Here is a 25,233-nt window from a genome sequence, read left to right as displayed (position 1 = left end):
AAATGCCAATGACCTGCTCTTTGCACCCCTGACTTCCTGTCAGGCAGGAAACGCATCACAAATGAGTGCTGGGTGCTGGAGGGCGAGTGCATGGGTATAATTCAGCGCCACTGGCACCTGCCGCACTCAGAGTGTCTGACCAGCAGAACGAATGGGGTCATAGCACATGTGATCAGCAAACTCTCATTTATATGTAAATGATGCTAGCTCTACCTCCACACACACACACACACACACACACACACACACACACACATACTTGTTTTTGTGGTATAGAAGGACACTGATGCCCAAACAAGTTTGGTGGTGGTATATGGGGACACCCCTTTCCCAATGCCCTACAGTGATGATACAAATATCAAAAATTTTGTTTTCATCTGCAGATCACAAATCTGACTTCAAATGTTCTATACACACAACAGAACAGAAAATATGACCATATGATATTTTGGTGGTACACAAGGACATTCCCGCCCATCCTAAAATGTTCCCGCCTATGACATAATTGTGATTTTTGGGGCCCAACTTGATTATGAGGACACTCTTTTTACAATACACTAAATATGTCATTTCAGTGGATTACAGGGACCAATGTGTTTTACTGGTACATGACCACACACACACACAAACCTGACAACACAGTGTATTACCAAGACTAAGGTGATTTAAGAGGACTGGATCTTAAACACAATACACAACTGCATAATCCAACATTATAAGGACGAGTGTGTTTAATGGTACATGCCCACACACACACACAAACCCGACAACACGGTGTATTACCAAGACTAAGGTGATTAAAGAGTACCGGATCTCCAATACAATACACAAAACAACTTGCAACATTACAGGGACAGAAGTGTTTTAGAGGTGCTTTAATTATGAATTCAATAATATCATCATAAACATTGAGTTTTTTTCAGTTTTACCATGTAATACAATCATGTCATGCCATTTTAAGGGGAAAGTGACATCCACAAACTTAAAAACATGGTCAATAAAACTTGCACAACTGTGTGATCTTTCAGAAAGCATACAGTATCATTACTGTTTTGACATATTAAAATGACAAACAGATGAACCATTCAAAACTTCGAAAAGATTGACAAAACAGCCCTTGGAAACAGGCACAATTTAAAGATGTCATTAAACAGGCTTTGAAATGTATAAAATGAACTCACTCAACATGCAATATATGCTGCAACATGTAGAGAAACCGACTTACAAGGGACGGTTTACCTAAAAAGACAATTCTGTTATTTCCAGAAAATGTAAACAGAATTGTCAAGTTTCAAAGCAGAATTACAGAGATAACAGGAAAAGTATTCAACAAAGTTAGTTTGGGCTGTACATCAGCTCTAGAAGAGTATAGTGTCATTAGAATACAACCATCATTGTAAGTACAAAAGCTCTCATGTGTTTAGGGCTGGGTATCGTTCAAAAAATTTCGATACCAATACCGATACCGATACCTTGATTTCGATACCGGTTCCTAAACGATACTTTTTTCGATACCAATTTTATGAAATCCATTTTAACAAGATTACATAACACTTTACCTCAGAAAAACTTGGTGTTATTTTTTCAGTTTGACTCATGCTCCTTAGCCAGTGCACAAAGGAACAAAAAAAGCACAAAGGAACAAAATATTCCTTATACATATACATAAGGAACAAAATATTTTTTTTTTATATAGAGCTCATGCTCACCAAAGCTGAATTTGTCTGATCAAAGATACAATAAAACTTGTAATATTGTGGAATAGTATTACAATTTAAAATCTTATTTGAATATATTTCAAAATGTAATTTATTCCTGTGTTGTCAAAGCTGAATTTTCAAAATCATTACTTCAGTGTCACATGATCCTCCAGAAATATGAAAACAGTTTTTGGAAACTACGATACATTTTTTCATGATTCTTTGATGAATAAAACATTCAAAAGAACAGCATTTATTTAAAAAAAGGAAATCTTTTGTAACATTACACATGTTTTAAGGTCATTATTGATCACTTTAATGCATCCTTAGTGAAAAAAAAATTCTGACCAACCAACACATTATTGAACGGCAGTGTACACTCAGTAGGTCATTATTGCAATATAAACACAGTCAGAGTGATCAACAAGGTATATCTTCATTTACCAGTCGAAGACGGAGCAACTTTCTGCTCTTATGTTTACTCGTGCACTGTCAAGGGCTTCATCATATCTGTCGCGGTACCGTCTTTGCAGCAATTATTTTACCACAAATACTGCATCGCGCGCTGTTGGCATCGAGCCTGGAGAAATGTATCCACACTTTTGATCGACATCTTTAGGGTATTGTGAGTGTGTGTGCTCGCGTCTCATTGAGTATGTGCGCGAGTTTGTGTGTGTGTGTGCTCGCGTCTCATATGAGAATGTGTGCGTGGACAGTTTGTGTGCGCGTGCGCGTCTCATTTGAGTATGTGCGCGGAGAGTTCCCCGCGTCTCGTGTGTGTAGAGTTCACGTGTATGTGCGCGAGCGACTTTAGGCGTGTTGTTGTGCATTTCATATGTATTTGTTTGAGCACTGACGTTGACGAGTTAACCCCTTAGGTATCGAAATATGGTACCGAAAAACAAGTCATTTTGAGATACTCGATAGTATCGAGGCAATTCGGTCGGTACCTAAAAAGTATCGAACTCGGTACCCAGCCCTACATGTGTTTAGAGAATACTAAAGCATGTATTCTTCTGTACAGAGAATGAGAGAGAGGCAGAAATTGAAAACCCACGGAAAGGATCCTCAGCGGTCTTACACTGCTGGCATTCAGTCAGTGTGGCCAGTTTTCCTTTGGTTATACACTCACCGAAAGGATTATTAGGAACACCTGTTCAATTTCTCATTAATGCAATTATCTAATCAACCAATCACATGGCAGTTGCTTCAATGCATTTAGGGGTGTGGTCCTGGTCAAGACAATCTCCTGAACTCCAAACTGAATGTCAGAATGGGAAAGAAAGGTGATTTAAGCAATTTTGAGCGTGGCATGGTTGTTGGTGCCAGACGGGCCGGTCTGAGTATTTCACAATTTGCTCAGTTACTGGGATTTTCACGCACAACCATTTCTAGGGTTTACAAAGAATGGTGTGAAAAGGGAAAAACATCCAGTATGCGGCAGTCCTGTGGGCGAAAATGCCTTGTTGATGCTAGAGGTCAGAGGAGAATGGGCCGACTGATTCAAGCTGATAGAAGAGCAACTTTGACTGAAATAACCACTCGTTACAACCGAGGTATGCAGCAAAGCATTTGTGAAGCCACAACACGCACAACCTTGAGGCGGATGGGCTACAACAGCAGAAGACCCCACCGGGTACCACTCATCTCCACTACAAATAGGAAAAGAGGCTACAATTTGCACAAGCTCACCAAAATTGGACAGTTGAAGGCTGGAAAAATGTTGCCTGGTCTGATGAGTCTCGATTTCTGTTGAGACATTCAGATGGTAGAGTCAGAATTTGGCGTAAACAGAATGAGAACATGGATTCATCATGCCTTGTTACCACTGTGCAGGCTGGTGGTGGTGGTGTAATGGTGTGGGGGATGTTTTCTTGGCACACTTTAGGCCCCTTAGTGCCAATTGGGCATCGTTTAAATGCCACGGCCTACCTGAGCATTGTTTCTGACCATGTCCATCCCTTTATGACCACCATGTACCCATCCTCTGATGGCTACTTCCAGCAGGATAATGCACCATGTCACAAAGCTCGAATCATTTCAAATTGGTTTCTTGAACATGACAATGAGTTCACTGTACTAAAATGGCCCCCACAGTCACCAGATCTCAACCCAATAGAGCATCTTTGGGATGTTGTGGAACGGGAGCTTCGTGCCCTGGATGTGCATCCCACAAATCTCCATCAACTGCAAGATGCTATCCTATCAATATGGGACAACATTTCTAAAGAACGCTTTCAGCACCTTGTTGAATCAATGCCACGTAGAATTAAGGCAGTTCTGAAGGCGAAAGGGGGTCAAACACAGTATTACTATGGTGTTCCTAATAATCCTTTAGGTGAGTGTATGTGCCTTAAAATGTTCAATTGCAGCTGTAACTTCAGCATTTGACCAGCACACTTTTTGTCCTTTCCACAAGGTTTTCTATTCCTACCTCACATTCATTCTCTGTACAGAAGAATACATGCTTTAGTAAACTCTAACTATATGAGAGCTCATGTACTTACAACGGTGGTCATATTCTGATTTAAACCTCAGGTACCTTGAGGAACTTCAGTGGTTTCTCGATGGGCATCTTCTGAACACCTGTAGGAAATCAGTTATAGACAGATCAGAAACTCAGATGTAACTCAAACCTGCATCTAGAACTTAAAACTGGTTATACATCTGATATCTAAAAATTACATTTCAAATGACACTCATTATTCTGGAGATGGAATGTTGTGTTAAACATCTCCTTTTTAAAGTTTTTGACCAACATGAACATGATAAACTTATTGGTTTGGTACTGATTCCATTAATTTTGTTCTAGAAAAATTGTTATTTATAATAATATCTGATTATTGATAACTGATTTTTACAATTAATGGCAAAAGGAATGTTTAGAAATGTAATCTGATATTATCTACTGACACACTATAGCAGGGTTCACCAATCTCGGTCCTGGAGGGCCGCTGTCCTGCAGAGTTTAGCTCCAACCAGCTCCAACACACCTGGTTGAAAGTTTCTAGTATGCCTAGTGAGACCTTGATTATCTGGTTCAGGTGTGTTTAATTGGGGTTGGAGCTAAACACTGCAGGACAGCGGCCCTCCAGGACTGAGATTGGTGAACCCTGCACTATAGTATGATATATATATACATACACTATGAACAAAATTCTAAACGCTTTTGTTTTTGCCCCCATTTTTCATGAGCTGAACTAAAAGTTAAGACTTTTTCTATGTACACAAAAGGCCTATTTCTCTCAAATATTGTTCACAAATCTGTCTAAATCTGTGTTAGTGAGCACTTCTCCTTTGCCGAGATAATCCATCCACCTCACAGGTGTGGCATATCAAGATACTGATTAGACAGCATGATTATTGCACAGGTGTGCCTTAGGCTGGCCACAATAAAAGGCCACTCTAAAATGTGCAGTTTTGTGTGGTGTCGGGGGGTGGGGGGGGGGGGTGGGGTGTCGGGGGGTTGGGGGTTGGGGGGTGTCGGGGGTCTGGAAACAAGTCATTATCTGGTGTGACCATCATTTGCCTCACGCAGTACAACACATCTCCTTCGCATAGAGTTGATCAGGTTGTTGATTGTGGCCTGTGGAATGTTGGTCCACTCCTCTTCAATGGCTGTGTGAAGTTGCTGGATATTGGCAGGACCTGGAACACGTTGTCGTATACGCCGATTCAGAGCATCCCAAACATGCTCAATGGGTGACATGTCCGGTGAGTAATGGTGGCCATGCAAGAACTTTGCAGAATGGGGCCGTGCATTATCATGCTGCAACATGAGGTGATGGTCGTGGATGAATGGCACAACAATGGGCCTTAGGATGTGCATTCAAAGTGCCATCAATAAAATGCACCTGCGTTCGTTGTCCATAACATACGCCTGCACATACCATAACCCCACCATGGGCCACTCGATCCACAATGTTGACATCAGCAAACCTGTCTGCCATCTGCCCTGTACAGTGAAAACCGGGATTCATCCGTGAAGAGAACACCTCTCCAAAGTGCCAGACGCCATCGAATGTGAGCATTTGCCCACGCAGGTCGTTTACAACGACCAACTGCAGGTCGAGACCCCGATGAGGACGATGAGCATGCAGATGAGCTTCCCTGAGACGGTTTTTGACAGTTTGTGCAGAAATTCTTTGGTTATGCAAACCGATTGTTGCAGCAGCTGTCCGGGTGGCTGGCCTCAGACGGTGTTGGAGGTGAAGATGCTGGATGTGGAAGTCCTGGGCTGGTGTGGTTACACGTGGTCTGCAGTTGTGAGGCCGGTTGGATGTACTGCCAAATTCTCTGAAAAGCCTTTGGAGACGGCTTATGGTAGAGAAATGAACATTCAATTCACGGGCAACAGCAGGTGGACATTCCTGCTGTCAGCATGCCAATTGCACGCTCCCTCAAAACTTGCGACATCTGTGGCATTGTGCTGTGTGATAAAACTGCACATTTTAGAGTGGCCTTTTATTGTGGCCAGCCTAAGGCACACCTGTGCAATAATCATGCTGTCTAATCAGTATCTTGATATGCCACACCTGTGAGGTGGATGGATTAACTCGGCAAAGGAGAAGTGCTCACTAACACAGCTTTAGACAGATTTTTGAACAATATTTGAGAGAAATAGGCATTTTGGGTACATAGAAGAAGTCTTAGAACTTTGAGTTAGATCTATAATTTTGTTCAGTGTATATAACTGGCTTAAAACCATTTTTCTTTGGTGAAAATACTAACGTAAAATTGTACCACAATATATATTGGTTTAAAATAATAATAAACATGTTCATAAACACAAACTTGTTATGCTGGGTACACACCAAAAGATAATCAAGCTGATTTTGGGCCGATTTCCCCCTTCTGACAATCCTAGCTGTGTCCCGATTATCTTGATGGTTATAGATTATCTTATCAGATTTTCCCTTGGTGTGAGGTGTGTTAAGAGTGTCCGAACCTGATCGGAAGAACGTCGGAGCCGCCCTGATCTCGAATCGCAAATATTCAACATGTTGAATATTTACGATCAGAAATCCTGAAATGTGGGGGGAAGCCCAAGGACAAACGCGCGCATGCTCTGGAGATTATCACGTGAAAGGAAACAATATCCAATCAGAAAGCGAGATGAAGGAAGAAGGAAGCATAACAAACGCAGTCATGGCGGCACAAAGTGAAATTGATGTGGACAGCAGAGATGGAGGATCAGCTTGTTGATTTGTGGAACAAATGTTTACACAACGTGTTGTGTAAAACTTTTCCAAACACTATCATTGCAATTTCTTCCTGCATATCGTCCGCCATGCTTATTCTGAGGTCTCTAGAGTGTTAACAGTCGAGACTCTGATTGCATGGTCTTTAGGGTTGGGTATCTAGAACCGGTTCCAAAATGCCAAAAACAGGGGATTCGATAAGACGTGCGCACTTCAATTCCGCTTATCGATTCCTTACTTTGGTGATGCTCACATGCGCGAGGTGAATGGCAGTGAGCATTTGTTTACAGTTGAATTGATCTGCCAGGACCTGCCTGCCGCACATGCGCTGTACATTATATTTACGATGGCGGAGCGCAGCAGACGTTCAAAAGTTTGGTTAAGCTTTTCAAAAAAAGATGAAAATACAGCGAATTGTATCACATGCAAGAAAGACATTTCATGCAAGGGAGGAAGCACCTCCAATATGATGAAACATTTGCTGCAACACAGGGTCAATTTGAAGGAATGCAGCGCATTTGATTCGGTGCGATCTCTCAACAGCAGTACCACAGGTTTCCACACACCAGATAAAGCTACTAGCAGCAGCAATAGCAGTCTCTCACACTCAGGTACAAAACTAGAGCCGCATAATTCTGGATAAAATGAGAACCAGTTTTGTTTAAAATAGAGATCATGAATAAATACATCAGACAATTAATACGAGTCGAGTCTATAATTCCTTAAAGTGTTATATATATACAGTATATTGTAAATTAAGATGCATTGTCACAGTTTTACTGGTAATAGCCTAAATGTAACAAGAATAAAAGGTAGAAAAAAGTATTTGCTCTCTTTTTTCTCTCCAATAAATATTGGAATCGAAACCAAGAATCGTTAAGAACCGGATTCGATAAGCAGAATCGGAATCGTTAATTTAAACGATACCCAACCCTCACGGTCTTTTCACATCATGGCACACCACACACTATAGGAGCAAAACGGTTAAATCTAGGATTTTTTGTCCTCATGTTTGTGGTCTATCACATTTTGAAAATCTTATAAGATGTAAAAAATCTTTTGGTGTGTAACCCAGCATTAGTTGACACATACCAACATTACTGGAGACGCCTGCAGCTCCAGCAGGAACATCACCTTCAGAACCGCTTTCATCAGGATCACTGGCATCAGAGTCCGTCATACTGATCTCATCTTAAAGAAAAAGAGACATTTAAAACAAGAACATCTTCAGTTTAACCTGTATTCAGAAGTCATTTATGAAACATGACAAATGGCACCGTTTAATAATAATAATCATATTAATAACAACTATAATACTTCACTAAGATCACTATTATTAGAATTATCGCCTAGACAGTGATATACTAATACTGTCAATGAAAAATTAATATTTTATAATGAGTATATTATTTTACAATAAGAGGTTATAATACTTTCTTAATTTCTTCACTTAAGCTGTTATACTGGCAGAAACCTGCAGTTTAAGTGAAAACAGGTTTATAAACGCATCTTATTGCAAAATTGGATTACCACAAAAAATGTGGATATAATGCGAATGTGAAAATAGAGAGTAACTGGTGCTGGTTGCGTTCCCAAATGCATGTTAAACTTATGGCACATGCAGAGATGGAGTTCACTGCATTCATTCCCTGTGAAACGAGGCATGGAAAAAGCCAGATCATGAGCTGATCGAGCGAGCAAAGTGTGCTCTTCAGTTTGAAACACGCAGCACAACAGACTACAGACTTACTTTCTTATCGTCTTTTGCGATTTGATAAGGGCATTAAGCCATGTTGTGCTTTTGATTTTAATATGTTTGAGAGATGCTTTGCCAAAGCAATTGCGCAAAAAACAAAGACAATTTATGTTATTATGAGGCGTAAAAATATTTTCGGTTCTTTTGGTTCAAACTGTGGAGGGACAGATTAGACTGTGGTGGGTCACTAGAGTAAATTAATGGTAACACTATGAATTTTACTCCTCCCAAAAATGCCAAATAATAAACAGGTGAGAGCGTATTTTAGGCTATATGACACGATATAGTGAGATATGACAGCGCTTCTGCAACACGCATCACTGCAGATGAGTAGCTGAGGATCTCTTCAGCATGCTGATGCACAAAATACAAACTAAAAATAAATTAAAGTAAGTCGCAGATGCTCAACACACAGTCATCTTCATTAAAAGTAGTGAGAATAAATGATTTTACCAGTGCTGATGCTACTCTCTCTCCTATTGATCTTAAAATTAGCTGATACAAAAAATGCTGCTCATAGCGGTAGCTTTCGATGACGTGAACACCGTTAAATCTGATATAGCGCGGGAAATGAAGATCGGATTTATGTCTGTTTTGTGCAGACACATTTATGTGGCCAAGTGTAAATGGAATTGTTTTGACAATGAAATGACCAGGTGTAAAACAGCCCCAAAGATGATGTGAAAAAGTTCTTACTAGACTAGCATTTCCTAAAATGATGCAATGCTCTTTTTATTACCATCTCAACACAGTCTTGATCCTCCAATGATGATTGTTCCTTCTCAGGGCTCACCTGAAAGCAAGGCAAAGAAAGAAAAAATAAACATCTATTAGATACAAAGGATTCAGAGATTCTCCAAATGAAGCAGCACAGATACTTGACTCCATTAACACTGACTGATCACTGTCATAAAACATAAAATTAAAACAATTTCACATTATCAATGATATACTTGAGCAAAAGAAGGCTGATGACGCCAAACTAATTCAGGTATGATGGGACATTTCAAACAGTGACTTAAGATTTAAAACACTGTGACATAAGTTGTAATCAAGTATAAAGTTAAAACCCTATAAATATATGGTCATAACCAATCAGGGATGCATGAAAATAATGCTCATTATTAATGTTATCATTGTCAATCCGATAAGAAAATTAGGCCGCTATATTAACACTAATAAATAATGGATTACTTCCTTCAGCTTCAGATGTGCGCTGTTCACCATGATGGTTTTGAAATGTTTGAATCACAAATCTGTGAAATCAGCGCATTGTTACAGGGAGAGTTCGCTTGTGGAATTGTAAGTTGTAATATTTTTTATTTTTGTTATATATCTGATTTATCTCATATAGGATGCATTTGGCTGAGTTAATGAGTGCTGCAGTAAACACTTCACTGTAGGCCTACCGGTGGTCAGCAAAACATTAATTATGATTGGGACTGTCATATATACATAACACTATAATGAGCAAACTATTGCATTAAAAACGTCGTGAATTCTTTGGGTTTAGTTGCTGTGTTTCAGCGTGTAGTCCTGGGAGGAGCGCATCCACAACAGGAGTTTCACTATGTAATAGTTGATTACTATTAATAATAGCTCAAGTTAATCTGTGCATGATTTTGTGCAAGTATAAGTTGTAATATTGTGTTTCTTTTGTATAAATATCTAATTTATCATATATAGGTTGTGTTCCGTTGAGCTAAAACCATCTAACAAAGCCTCAGTTTAGGGGTGTTCCTTCAGCTCTTTAGGCCATTTCATTTTAAGTTTAATGTTGTCTAATAACTTGTTTGCATTTTAATTTCATTTGATTTATTATTATTATTATTATTATTATTAAGGCAATAGATGTTTTGGTAAAACTTCACAATACATATGTTATTGCATTAACTAACATGAACTAACAGAGAAAAACTTTTGTTAATGTGAGTTAATAAAATATGTGAGTTCATGTTAGTTCACAGTGCATTAAATTAACAGATACAACACTGGATCCTAAAATGTCTTGGAAAATGTTGAGATTAACGTTAAGTAAGATAAACATTAAGTAAATCCTGTAGAAGTATTGTTCATTCATTGTTAGTTCATGTTAACTAATACTAACAAGATGAAACCTTTTTATAAAGTATTGCCATTTTTTTATAAAGAAAGTTGGAAATATGAATGTAAAATTCATTTTAAAAGTTAAGGAATCTTACATTAGGCCACTGTACTGTATATGTTTGATTTATGTTGAAGTGTTTGGGACATTGGCTTTAAATGATGTGCGTTTCGTTTTTGTAATCAGGCTTTCAAAGTATATAAAATTTTGGATTTAGATTCATCGGCTAATATATCAGATATCGGCTTTCGAATATAAAGAATGATCAGTTATCGGCCCAAATGTTCATATCGCTGTATCCCTAATTTGATTTCCAAAAAAACAATACCTTCTGTACATCTCTGACTTCTGACTGGGACGGGGACGGACTCTTCATTTCGAGAGTGGAGGGTTCAACCTCACTGAGAGTCTACAAAACATAACATTAGACATGAAACAGTGGTGTAAATATGTGAACACTAGATCTCACAGATGTCTCTGCTTCGTTTGCTCGTTCTCTTCCAGCACAACTCTCACTTACTTTGTCTAGTCCCACAGTAAGAGCAGCACAATCACTGCCTGATGACCACTGGCTCTTATGGCTCATCTGAGAATATGAAATTAAGCGTTACATACAGAAACACTTCACCTAAGAGTTTAAAAAAAGCATTATAAATGGAATATATAAAGGATAATGTACAGTCAGTCAGTAATTAATAAAAAATAAACTGACAGGATAATAAGGGTCCTGATACACAGCTACCTATCAATAAATATTTGCACATGAAATACTGATTTGAGATAATATACAAGATTACAAAATAGTTAAAGTTTTCAAATCAATATTTCAATATTTAAATGCTACCACAAGGTAATGTTCACGGCTTTTATGCATCACATTACATGTGTTTTCATTCCAGTGTGTCAGGTTGTGTGTAGCTTTACACCAGTTTTATGAGGACACCGTTTTATGAGGACATCATAAGAGCATGTTCCTGATGTTTGACTTGACTGAAGAATCTCAGTGTGTTGTGTAAGTTTAACAGAATCCTGGTCTATGAGGACACTAGATTTATGAGGACACCATAAGAGCATGTTCCTGATGTTTGACTTTGACTGAAGAATCTCAGTGTGTTGTGTAAGTTTAACAGAATCCTGGTCTATGAGGACACTAGATTTATGAGGACACCATAAGAGCATGTTCCTGATGTTTGACTTGACTGAAGAATCTCAGTGTGTTGTGTAAGTTTAACAGAATACTGGTCTATGAGGACACTAGTTTTACTGGGACACTGGTAACTAGATACATTTGGACGGCACTGAGTTCAAGTGTGTGTATGTATGAGAGTGATACGAGACATTGCGCCTGTGCTAGATGTACAGTAAGTGATCGTGACTCACTTCTTACACACACAATCATAATTCAGGGACTGATAACTGTGGCAAATAATCTGTTTCTGAGGAAACAGAGTTATTACATTAACTTATTGGATACCTTTAGAGTTGCTGTATCTTGTTCAGGTTTCATCTGATTCTTCAGAGTTATCATCTGAAAAAAAAAAGTTGTAAAAATATATAAAAAAGACAAATAAATACTAATTTTAGTATCACTTATTGACAGCCAAACAGAGGTTGCTATTTTTTACCAACTTCTTCAATGATTATATTTAATCTGACAAGCACAAATAGTTTTCGCTATTGGTATTAGCCACAATGAGCTGTGAATTATGGGTTATCAGTATCGATCCTAATATTCCATATGTGTGTCCCGGTAAAACTAGTGTCCTCATAGACCAGGATTCTGTCAAACTTACACAACACACTGAGATTCTCCTGTCAAGTTAAACATCAGGACATCAGGACATTGCTCTTATGATGTCCTCATAAAACGGTGTCCTCATAAAACAGGTGTAAGACACACACACACACTTGACACACTGTAATGAACATGCATGTAATGTGATGCATTAAAGCCATGAACATTAACTTGTAGGGCTGCACAATGTATTGCTTTATCATTCATACCTATCTGTGGTAGTGACATTGCGTATAGGCCTCTGTGAAGTCAGGCTATATAAAGACTCTGCCGTGTTATTTTACAGTTGATTCCTCAAGTTCTGTACCTAAATGCTGTTAGACTTACCTGGAAATTACCAATGAGGCATTGTTTATTTCACATCTTTGTTAATTTTTTTTTATCTCTGCTTGCAATTTATTATTTTCTATGCAGATGCAAACCCCTACAAAATCACACCAATCATTCTAGAATGATTAATTATTTCCAAATAAAGCTATTCAATTCATTTAGTGAAATTGCTTTTCATATTGAAAAACTTTTGTTAATGTGAGTTAATAAAATATGTGAGTTCATGTTCGTTCACAGTGTATTAAATTAACAGATACAACACTGGATCCTAAAATGTCTTGGAAAATGTTGAGATTAACGTTAAGTAAGATAAACATTAAGTAAATCCTGTAGAAGTATTGTTCATTCATTGTTAGTTCATGTTAACTAATACTAACAAGATGAAACCTTTTTATAAAGAAAGTTGGAAATATGAATGTAAAATTCATTTTAAAAGTTAAGGAATCTTACATTAGGCCACTGTACTGTATATGTTTGATTTATGTTGAAGTGTTTGGGACATTGGCTTTAAATGATGTGCGTTTCGTTTTTGTAATCAGGCTTTCAAAGTACCGTATATCAAATTTTGGATTTAGATTCATCGGCTAATATATCAGATATCGGCTTTCGAATATAAAGAATGATCAGTTATCGGCCCAAATGTTCATATCGCTGTATCCCTAATTTGATTTCCAAAAAAACAATACCTTCTGTACATCTCTGACTTCTGACTGGGACGGGGACGGACTCTTCATTTCGAGAGTGGAGGGTTCAACCTCACTGAGAGTCTACAAAACATAACATTAGACATGAAACAGTGGTGTAAATATGTGAACACTAGATCTCACAGATGTCTCTGCTTCGTTTGCTCGTTCTCTTCCAGCACAACTCTCACTTACTTTGTCTAGTCCCACAATAAGAGCAGCACAATCACTGCCTGATGACCACTGGCTCTTATGGCTCATCTGAGAATATGAAATTAAGCATTACATACAGAAACACTTCACCTAAGAGTTTAAAAAAAGCATTATAAATGGAATATATAAAGGATAATGTACAGTCAGTCAGTAATTAATACAAAATAAACTGACAGGATAATAAGGGTCCTGATACACAGCTACCTATCAATAAATATTTGCACATGAAATACTGATTTGAGATAATATACAAGATTACAAAATAGTTAAAGTTTTCAAATCAATATTTCAATATTTAAATGCTACCACAAGGTAATGTTCACGGCTTTTATGCATCACATTACATGTGTTTTCATTCCAGTGTGTCAGGTTGTGTGTAGCTTTACACCAGTTTTATGAGGACACCGTTTTATGAGGACATCATAAGAGCATGTTCCTGATGTTTGACTTGACTGAAGAATCTCAGTGTGTTGTGTAAGTTTAACAGAATCCTGGTCTATGAGGACACTAGATTTACTGGGACACTGGTAACTAGATACATTTGGACGGCACTGAGTTCAAGTGTGTGTATGTATGAGAGTGATACGAGACATTGCGCCTGTGCTAGATGTACAGTAAGTGATCGTGACTCACTTCTTACACACACAATCATAATTCAGGGACTGATAACAGTGGCAAATAATCTGTTTCTGAGGAACACTGGTCGCATGGCACTGCTTAAGCATGGAAACCCTGAACTCACCTTTATAATGATTGCTGAATCTGCCCTGGAGCTCATCTTTGTCTGTAAACGGCATGTCCTCTTCCAGATCTTGATCTTCTCCTTCACTGACTCACTTCAGTCATCATCCCATGTGTCTGCGCGCATAGAAAAAGACTCTCATTAATCACGACCATTGCATTTCATTTGACATATTATTCAAAAAGCTTGTTTTAAATAAATTGATCAATTATGGTAAACAGCATTCAAGTTATTTTAATACTTTATTATTATATGATATTTAAGGAATATGTTAATTGATAATAACTATTCATTCATAGATTTCATTCACAATTGATACATTATAGGCAATAATAGTGACAGTATTAATAAGACTGAATCAGACTGACAGTTCTAATAATATTCAGAGTATATTTTATTATAGTCAGGAGTAATATGAGCACATATTTGTGTCTTAATGTGTTTAAAGCAAGCATAACTGTAGTAATATTAACAGTAGCATATCAGGATACTGTACTGGGTGAAATAGCCTCCCCTTCACATACTGTAGTCATGACAACGCGTTATTATGATGGCTAGACTATTTTATGAGATCAGAAAAGGTAGCAGTTACAAATATAGTGCAATCGAAAACGAGTTTAAAATGACAAGCATCGCTGATTCCCTCATGTCAGTCTGTAAACAGAATCACTATAGGTCCGCTAGCACCGTTAGCATCACGCGCTAGCTGCTTTCTAACTGTAAAACGAGCAGCGAAGAGCATACAGAACATGCACAAACAAGCCAACCGGACCCACATGCTATTAGAGAAGCAATTAAACAACATTATAACTTACCTTTTGGATAACAGTTGCCTTCATCAGGTCCACAGATGTCTTCTCAGGTGCAGAGTTTGTCCAGTCCAAACAGGAAATGACGTGACGACGAATGACTACACCTCTGATTACGTTGTACTTATCATAATATAAACGGGATTTTATTTATTTATTTATCATATATTTAATGCAAAATTAATAAATTACAGGCAAAAATACTTAAATAATTAGTATTTTGCATTAAGTTGCTACACATTTTAAAGCTGATTGAAGCTCCGCCCACTGGCGCCATCTTGTTTTCGCGATCTCCCGCCTACCGGTACCGATCTGACCAATCACTAAAGCTGATTGAAGCTCCGCCCACTGGCGCCATCTTGTTTTCGCGATTTCCCGCCTACCGGTACCGATCTGACCAATCACAGGCCCCAAAGAATACACTTGTGTAAAAGATGCAAATTTTTGATGACGCGGGTGTAATACCAGGACCTGGCTACAGGGGCGCACTCTCGAAATCAGGGATACACTGTGTATGGTAAAATTTCAGGGTTTTGTGGTATGTAAGGACATGGCGCCAAACTTTGAGAGGGAGCTTCTGTAACGTAGTAAATGACATCTACGCTGTCGGATTTATGAGGACATGGCCTCTGTCCTCATAAACCCAAATGTCCCCATAGTGCTGGTGCGTATTCAGGTCAAAAGTCCTCGTAAACCACAAAAACAAACACACACACACACACACACACACACACACACACACACACACACACACACACACACACACACACACACACACACACACACACACACACACACACTTCAACACCCGCTTACTCATTTTGGCTGGAATACACACACACACTTCAACACACAAAAGCCCCAAGCCCTAATGAGCTGTCTCACTACATAGTCTACAAAGACAGATGCCTACTAAGGGTGCTAGATGCAGCGGATCAGATTATAACCAGGGTTCAGGAGCTTTTAAAAGTCGAACTTCTTGAAACCAAGCAAGAAAAGGTCCATCTAGCGCGAGTTTACATAGAGAATAATGGGAAAGTTGCGCAGTGGAAGGCAAAAATGCATTTTGTGGAAACGGCCCCATACCGTTTCTCCTGCTTTGTTGTTGCTGGAGTATCCGAGGCACGAGCTGTAAAGACACAGCCCTCTTCTGGAAAGCGGTGCGGGGAGCAGCAGCTCATTTGCATTTAAAGAAACATACACACGTGTTTTTTCTTCCACTCAAAAAGGGTCAATATTTAAATGATCTGTGGGGTATTGTGATCTGAAACGTCACAGACACTTTCTGGGGACACTGGAGACTTATATGGCATCTTTTATAAAGAGGTATAATAGGTCCCCTTTAAAAACCTTGATGCCTAGATAGACGAGTTTAGAGGACAGCAAAACAAACACTCAATGACTCTCACTTTAACAAAAAAGAGACAAGCAAATGGGTGAAGAAAACCTCTCAGATGAACTATCTTTCTAACAGGGAAAGATTGCTTGATATTCCCTGGACACATCAGAAGTGTGTTTAATCAGACACAGATCTACAGTGCACTGCTGCATCTTAACAGCCCATTTATTCAGGCCCGGAATCCAGTAAACACATCCACGAATCCTTTAAAACGCGTCGAGCTCTTAATGCTGCAGATTTAAGATCAGTAAATAATGAATGCGCTATGATCTTCAAGTCCACACCATTACTGGACCACTCTCCACTGCAGGGAAACCGTTTGTTGAAAGAGAGAGATGGATTCTCTTACTGAGAATTATGACACAGACCTGAGTATGTAAAATATGCATATGGTCTCATGTTGCTGGAACGAAGTCTATTGCAGGCAATAATGACTTCAAGCATTAGTGTCGCAGTAAAGTGAAGCAGGTAAACGTTAAGAGGCCATTCTCTGTTTCCCTGAAGTCCATTTATAACGTTAGTCAAGGTTTCTTGTGCCAAAAACACTTGTGATATAGATTTGCATGACCACTTTCAACCCTCTATGATCCTTAAGGCAAGCCAATGTTAATTAGCACATGTCATTATAATAGAAAGTGCTTTACATTGACATAATAAAGAACAAAACAAATATAAAGTCATGCATACTGTATATATCATATAAATAATAAAGTATCCAATAAAAATGTAAATATATTTAAAATAATTTGAGAGTTAATTGTAAAATGGATTAAAAAATAACAAATAAATAATTAATATGAATATATATATATATATAAAAATGAAGGACAAAAAAAATGTAGAGGCTGTTTTGGCTACTGTAACTAAGACTTATATATAAAAATCATTAAAATACATAAAAAGTCAGGTTAATACTTTAAATATAATAAAATCAATAAATGATGAATATGGAAACAAATGATATTAGACATATACTAATAGTAAATAATAGTAGAACTCCTATTGTAGCATTTATTAATATGCAATTTATTAAGTAATTTTATAATATTTTAATTGACATAATGGACATACTAAGGAAAAAGAAAAATATAGTCAAACATAAAAATCTAAATCATATAAATCATAATAAAAAATAAAATAAATCATATAAAAAGTCAGATTAATGTTAACCAAAATGGATGAAAAAGAATGAATATTAAAAAAAGTAGTCAAACTACTTTTCAAGCAAAACCTGTTTAATAAACATACAAACCTAAATCTATAAATCATAAAATAACATCTTTAAATTAACCTGACTTGTATATGTTAATTTAAAATGGAATTAGAAAGAATGAATAGTGAATATAACAAAAAAATATATATATACATGCAATCAAGTAGTTTTTAACACGTGCTTACTACTGTAGCTTTAAAAAGTCCATTTGTAAATGACCTCTGTTATGGCATAGTTCATGCTCTCGTTCATCAGGACACGTCAGGTTGTTGAATAATGAATAAGATGTGTAAATGTGGGTGGTCAAATGATAATGATCACATGTCTTTAAAATCAACACAGTGACATAAATGGGTGGAGCTTTGCGCAAAAATCACATCTGCGTGTAAAAACTGTATTGAAATCTCATGGAAAAAAACATGTGCAGGTGATCCAGTCAAGTCAAGTCAAGGAGGACGAGGCATGGAAAGAAACAACTGACCCCTAAAGGACAGTGACATATAATCTTCCCCGGTGGACCATCAGGTCAACAAACACACTATCACAGCAAACAACAGTTTCTGAGGGAATCAACCGGCCTGTCAGTCAGTACAGCGTCATTACTTTCCCTTTAACCTTATAGTTATTGTCTTTGGTGTGAATGGGCCTTTAAGCTAACAAACTATTCTATTAGATAAAATAATACTTATACTTATTGTGATTATTATAATGCAATGAAGATTGGTGTCACTGGTCTGCAACTAAAGCTCATCATCATGATCTTCATCAGCATCATTAGTGTTGCATTCACCTCGATATGGCAGCGCGTCTAACCTCTCACACCTATAATTACACCGTTTCAGCCAAACAATAGCCAGCTTTTTAATAAGGAGCTTATTTTCTTTATGATTCCCTAAAATTGAGGGTAAATAAACTCCCAGGACTATATCTTGCCCTGCTGACTCCATGAGCTGTGTAATTATGTTCGGGAGAAAGCGGCGGCCGCCTATTGATACAGCAGAAAAGCAGGGGAAGCATCTAGAAGTGTGGCGTTAATGAGGATAGGGAGGGTGGATCTCCGGAGGGTTCTGCTTATCTTCCGTCCCGAGGGCAGAAACCCAACGCCGCCTGTGTGCATTTAAACCCTTTACAAATGCTGTAATCACCTGAACCAGGGGCTTTAATGGACGCTCTGCCGCTCAGATAAAACTACAGCTACCACAGACCTGACAGTGTGAAAGACAGAGAGACAAAGAGAGACGTGAGCCGTCAGGAGGAAGACTTGCACTTCAATCCTAGTGATCTGTCTACTGTCTACTAGGCCTTAAGGGTGTGTCACACTTGGCATGTTTGGTTTGATTAAAACGAACCCTGGTGCAATTGCTCTGTTAGTGCGCTTCATTGTGTGAACGCTGCCATCTGAACCCTGGTGACACCAAACAAGCTGAAGAGATGAGTCTCAGTCCGCTTCAAAACTAACTCTGGTGCGGATCGAATGATATATGAACGCAACACGGACCAAAGACATGTAAACGAACCAAAAACAGGACATGATGTCACAAGATGAGACCCTAAAAAGGACAGAATGCTCAAGCACACCTGTTTTTTCTCATCATAAGCCACATTTCCATTACCCTTCAAATTGCGTAAATTGAAATTGCGAATTGAAAATACGCCCAAAGGAAAGACGTCAATTTCGCAAAAACTCCCATTTATCGAAAAAATGCTTTAACGCTCGCATGAGGTGGTTTTTCAGGCAATTCGAAAAATAAATATTTCGCACAACTGCAATGGAAACAGTGTTTGCGCATGTACAGGTCACCTGACTTAGATGACCAAACACACCGCGATTTTACTTATCGTGAGAGGAAAAAATGAAGTTTTAGTCGCATAACATCGGTTAATGGAAACGCGCCTATAGTCGAGATGTTGCTCATCATCACAGTTCAGTTCAGGCATCAGAACCGCGTCTCCTCACAGCAGATCTTGGTTTGTGTGACGGAGGGATTCCTGACGCTGTTTTGACTCCGTTACACATTTATAAGCTCTTCACAAGTTCTCAGCTGGTCAGAATACCATCATATGTAGATACACACACACAACGAGCGCATTTAGCCCAGAACACTGCATTTTGTTTGGATGTTCGGTAAGTTCTGTTGCGAAATATCCATAATAAAAGCCAACCAATCAGATTGTGAATGTATCTCTATGCCGTTATGTTCGGTATCTTTAGATTCAGTGTGAAAAATGCAAATGTGGACCAGGACTGAATAAAGTTTTGAGTTTTTTTGGTCTGGACCAAACGAACCAAGCAAACCAAACTATAATTGGGAGCACACCCAAAGAAAACCGCTCTGTACCGTTCAAAAGTTTGGGGTCGGTACGATTTGTTTGATTATGCTCTCAAAGGCTGCATTTATTTGATCAATGCTTGATTCCTTTCATTTGCACATGTCAGTGAAGTCCAGCTGTTATTTTATGGTTCAAAATGATGCTCATGAGTTATCCACACGTAGCCTATAAAAGTATAGATTCAAGATATAACCATTACAAGTGAGCGAGACTTAGGGTTTACACTTGGCATGTTTGGTTGGATTAAAACAAACTATTGTGCGTTTGCTCTGTTAGTGCGATTGATTTGAATAAGTGTGAACGCTGCCATCCGTCCAAATGAACCTGTCACTCACATGAGATCGACCAGTAGCAAGCCACAACCTTCCAATCATCCAAACAATTCCCGACGAACAAAAGTCCCGCCCTACATGTTTCCTGGTTCAGGAACCAGTTCACTCGGATATAATTCACCACAGGGAAGAAAAGACTAGCGCAACTTTCGTTTCAACTTGTTTTGAATCTACAAAAAGAAAAATTGATAGAGGTCACAGATGTTTGATGTATATGAACTATAGGAGAGGAGGACACACACAGAGAGTGAGAGACAGATGAAGAGAGACAGGCGGAAGAGCGACAGCTCTGTGATGATCAGGCCTGAGGATCTGCTCTTCAGAAATACTTCACTCAGTCTGACCACACACACACACACACACACACACACACACACACACACACACACACACACACACACACACACACACACACACACACACACACACACACACACACACACACACACACACACACACACACACACACACACACACACACACACACACACACACACAGAGAGAGAGAGCTGCCATGTCTGATAACCACAGCGATGAGTACGTTTCACATCTGACACCTTCAAGATGGACAGACAGAGAGAGGTAAACATCACTCCTCCTCGTGCTGTTCATCTCTCCTCCATCGCTCAGATGAAGGTGGGATCAACGCAGGTGTTAAATGTAGTTTGAGAACGACAGCATCGTTCAGAAGAGCAGTCTCCTCCCCTCAGGCGCTTTAGCCAATCAGAACGTCAAACTCCTGCGCCGTTCATCAGCGCTTAGCCTGAGGTGGCCAATGACGGGAGCTTTTGATGGATGGCGTATCCATAGATTGAAATCCGGGCTGACTGACAGCTCTCATAACTCGGATCACTGAAACTGACAGATAATCGTTGATCATCTAGCGGCTCGTGGCGGTACAAACCAAAGATTTTTTTCATCTAGATTGAGACGCATTTGTATGGAAGCTTGTTTTTCCGCCACAGAATAAAACATTTTAAAAAGATAATTGTGACTTTTTATCTCACAATTGCGAGCTTACATCTCGCAATTCAGACTTTATTTCTCAGAATTGAGAGATATAAAGTCAGAATTGTGTGATATCAAGTTGCAATTGCGAGACATTGGGCCCTATCTTGCACCCAGCGCAATTGACTTTGTACACTGACGCATTTATCATTCCTATTTTGCACCCGACACACAGCGGACTTTTCCCTCCACAGACGCACGTCGGTAAACTAGGAAATGCATTTGCGCTCCCGGGGGCGGTTCAGCGAAAAGAGGAGGTGTGTTCCGGCACAAACGTTCCCTGGTGCTATTTTGCAGGTTTCAAAAACAATTCCGCCACTGACCAGGAGAAACCTAGTCTAAAGTCAGTGGTGCGTTGCGCATGTTATTCATATGCTATTTTAAGGGCGCATGCTTGGCCATAATCAATGTAGAGTGTGCACAACGCGCATACACTTTGCTTATCTCATCTACACACAGATGCAGTAGTTCTCATTTTTAGAAAACCATACATTATTACAAGGAAAAATATTAACACACGAGGGAAATCATTGTTGTGTCCATGAAGATGTGAAAAAATAGGCATAAATCTAGCTTACACATTTACCCAAATTATTATACGCCTGTTTAACTGAAGCTATTTTGGGTGTGTTTCTCCATCCCCAATGTCACTTCTCTGTGTTTTACGGCCCTGACGAGAACGTCAGTCTCCTCGGCTGTGAACCGCTCCTGGTGTGCGTCTGGCAAATCCGCCGTTATAATAGCAAACCGCCATGAAACAAGCGCGCCTGCTCTTAAAGGGAATGTGAGATGATGCTCTGATTGGTTTATTTCACGTTACACCCAAACCACACCTATGAGTAATGAAGCTACTTCAAACCAACCCATTTTAGATTTGCATAGGGCGCAAGAGTAATTTATCCTGCCGGTATAATAGCAACAGCACTGAGACCCGTCCACAAAGTTACTTGCGTTTCGCGCTTGATACTTGCGTTTCAGATCGTTAAAATAGGGCCCATAATATTTTATTTATTCAGGTCATCACAGAATTTTTAATAACATTCACCACGTATGTTACAGAGATCTCCATGAATCATCTGAAAAGAATTACATTCTATTTAAATGGTCATATGGTTCAAAGAGAGCGGATTTACACATATTTAAACATCTCATAAACATCTGAATATCACTCTAAACAAGGATGCAAATATTCCTGGTTGTAACAACTATGAATGTTTTAGCTATTTAAAATCTCTTTCTTAAAATCTTTCAATTTCTTAAAATATAAACCAACTAACTAGCTAACTAACTAGCTAACTAACTAGCTAACTAACTAACTAACTAACTAACTAACTAACTAACTAACTAACTAACTAACTAACTAACTAACTAACTAACTAACTAACTAACTAACTAACCTATATTCCCAGGAAACCAATCACTTTTTGGCAATGTACATGTGCAATCAGGACAGTTACTACAGTTAACATCAATAAATTGATTTTCTTCTTTTTTTGTTGTTGTTGCTATAGTTGACATGAAACAAGCATGGTTTTATATAAAGAGAATGAAAGTGAGGGAACTGTGAAGGATTTGTGTACCACATCAAGTCAACGGAACTGGCTGTGAAAATCCAACATGACCATGAAGACGGACTGTCCTTGAATCCCTCACAGTCCCGGTCGTCATTCCCATCATATGAAACACAGCCTCTAGCTCGTCTAGCATCAGTTGTGTTGTGTAGAGGTTTGGTGGAGGTTGATTTTCCACCAGCGTGAAGCAGAACGAGCCGAAGCGATCGTGTACAGGCACTGAGAGATATTTCCTGATATTGACCCTGCTGTCAGGGCGTTCCTGTATCTGCAAAATAAGTGTCTTTGATAAAGCAGGTTAACATTGATTAATCCTTGAGAACTCTGGGCTTCAGAAAAGAAATTAACGAGCAGCGTTTTCCTGCCGTGTCCCTCAGGAGAAGGAAGTCTGAACACAACACAGCCACTCGTCTCATTACAGAGCCACAGACAACAGTGTGTCCGCGCGGGCGCTAGCCTGTTAGCGCTCCGCCAGCATGTTCGTTTGGGAGGGAACGGGAACAATCGATGCACTGCTGATTTGTCCCAGTAAGGAGTTTACAAAACACACTTTCTTTCTCTCTCTCTTTCTTTCTTTCTTTCTTTCTTTCTTTCTTTCTTTCTTTCTTTCTTTCTTTCTTTCTTTCTTTCTTTCTTTCTTTCTTTCTTTCTTTCTTTCTTTCTTTCTTTTAAATTTTTTTAACATGCAAGCAAATGGCAATGTTTACAACAACATTCTATCTTTTTTTATCCTTTCTATACCCTACTCCAACATTCCTGCCAAGAATCCAAATAAATAAATAACGATGTTTTCAATCTTTTATCTTTTATCCTTGTCATACCGTCCAATATTCATGCCAGGAATAAATAAATAAAAACATATATATATATATATATAAATTCATTTAATTTATTTACAACTTATTTCAATAAATATTTTTTTTACAACAACAATGTTCTGTCTTTTTAGAATTATTGTCCTTTTTCTCATTTAAAAAAATAAATAAATAAAAATAAATAAATTTTTAGAACAACAATGTTCATCCTTTTTGTCCTATTTTCCTCATTTTATTTATTTAATTAATTAAATAAATAAATACAGTTTATTTAATTAACTGCATATCTTTAATATTTTCAATGTTAAAATTATTCAAAATTATTAATCAGCATTATTTATTTACTTTTGACTCAAATGAATTCTATAATAATCTCAGCAATATTGTGTGAATTTCCTAAATCTGCAATTGTTACTTTGTTGTGGTATGTATATATGAAAATAGTCTTAAATGTCTTTAAAAATACATCATGAAAATCAGGCTGAGGTCCTTTACATGCCATCTGCTGGCAATCACATCATTACTGCTGATTGGCCTCTGCTGATCCTGCAGCCAATGAGATTGCTTGCTCAACATTTAAATAGTCTGGTTCAGTGTTTGGTGTAAGTTCATTATCAGAGTTCCTCTAAGAAACCCTCCACCTCCACCAGCTCCACCTGCCTAGATCTGCTACGGGATTTATGGATGTCTATTTGCAGCAGCAGCATAACTTTGCCATTTAAATTGGCATATTCAACAACACGCTAAAACTAATTGAGAGTTTTCATGATTTAATATAAATAAATAGCCAGATATGAAATTAGCCTTACATTAGCAAGCCAAAAGACATTATATTTTAAACTCATAAACTTTCCATTAGAGAATGCTATTTTTACAACAAGTCATTTGAGATATAGTGAAAACGATCATATATATATATATATATATATATATATATATAGAAAGAAGTGGACTTTAGAGAGTCTGTCAGAACATGAACACTGAATAAACTGATTCTGGTCTCAACATCATCGTCTCAGTAACTCAATGACTAACTTGACTAAATAATAAAACAAGGCTGGAGAATAAATAATAAATACAAGAAAACGTAATGATGAAAATAGTAAACCATCAGCATGGTTGAATACTTTAATATTTGAACATCCCAAGTTTATGGTCTAAATGCACCATCATTCAGAGGACACACACACACACACACACACACACACACACACACACACACACACACACA

The 25,233-nt window shown here is 38.3% G+C and overlaps 2 protein-coding genes across 10 annotated transcripts in view; both read right to left on the bottom strand.

Annotated features, from left to right (window-relative positions):
- LOC309501087 (CUGBP Elav-like family member 5) overlaps positions 1 to 25,233 on the bottom strand; it is a 214,076-nt gene that overhangs the window by 126,843 nt on the left and 62,000 nt on the right. The gene's annotated exons all lie outside the window — the stretch shown is intronic.
- Positions 243 to 16,116, bottom strand: LOC309500818 (uncharacterized protein). Of its 9 annotated transcripts, none has more exons than XM_082172566.1 (8): positions 13,573 to 13,780; positions 12,236 to 12,289; positions 11,282 to 11,347; positions 11,090 to 11,170; positions 9,397 to 9,450; positions 7,994 to 8,092; positions 4,243 to 4,286; positions 243 to 338 (listed from the first exon to the last, which is right to left on the bottom strand). In XM_082172566.1, exons 1-6 carry the CDS (start codon positions 13,618 to 13,620, stop codon positions 8,078 to 8,080), a joined length of 318 nt encoding a protein of 105 aa, XP_082028692.1. In that variant the 5' UTR covers positions 13,621 to 13,780; the 3' UTR covers positions 243 to 338; positions 4,243 to 4,286; positions 7,994 to 8,077. The 9 variants fall into 9 exon arrangements, with proteins under 9 accessions (XP_082028692.1, XP_082028691.1, XP_082028688.1 ...); XM_082172565.1 differs by lacking the exon at positions 243 to 338 and adding an exon at positions 385 to 1,239; XM_082172562.1 differs by lacking the exon at positions 243 to 338 and adding an exon at positions 2,503 to 3,449.

Source organism: Leuciscus leuciscus (genome assembly GCF_965113295.1).
Source record: "Leuciscus leuciscus genome assembly, chromosome: 6".
NCBI classification, from domain to species: domain Eukaryota; kingdom Metazoa; phylum Chordata; class Actinopteri; order Cypriniformes; family Leuciscidae; genus Leuciscus; species Leuciscus leuciscus.
This window is presented reverse-complemented; position numbering and strand designations above follow the sequence as displayed.

Coding starts and splice junctions, on each gene's coding strand:
- LOC309500818 (XM_082172560.1), bottom strand. CDS start 13,620: ATGAAGAGTCCGTCCCCGTCCCAGTCAGAAGTCAGAGATGTACAGAAG. Junction 11,348..12,235: donor AAGATACAGCAACTCTAAAG/GTATCCAATAAG, acceptor TCATATTCTCAG/ATGAGCCATAAGAGCCAGTG. Junction 9,451..11,089: donor AAGTCAGAGATGTACAGAAG/GTATTGTTTTTT, acceptor CCTTGCTTTCAG/GTGAGCCCTGAGAAGGAACA.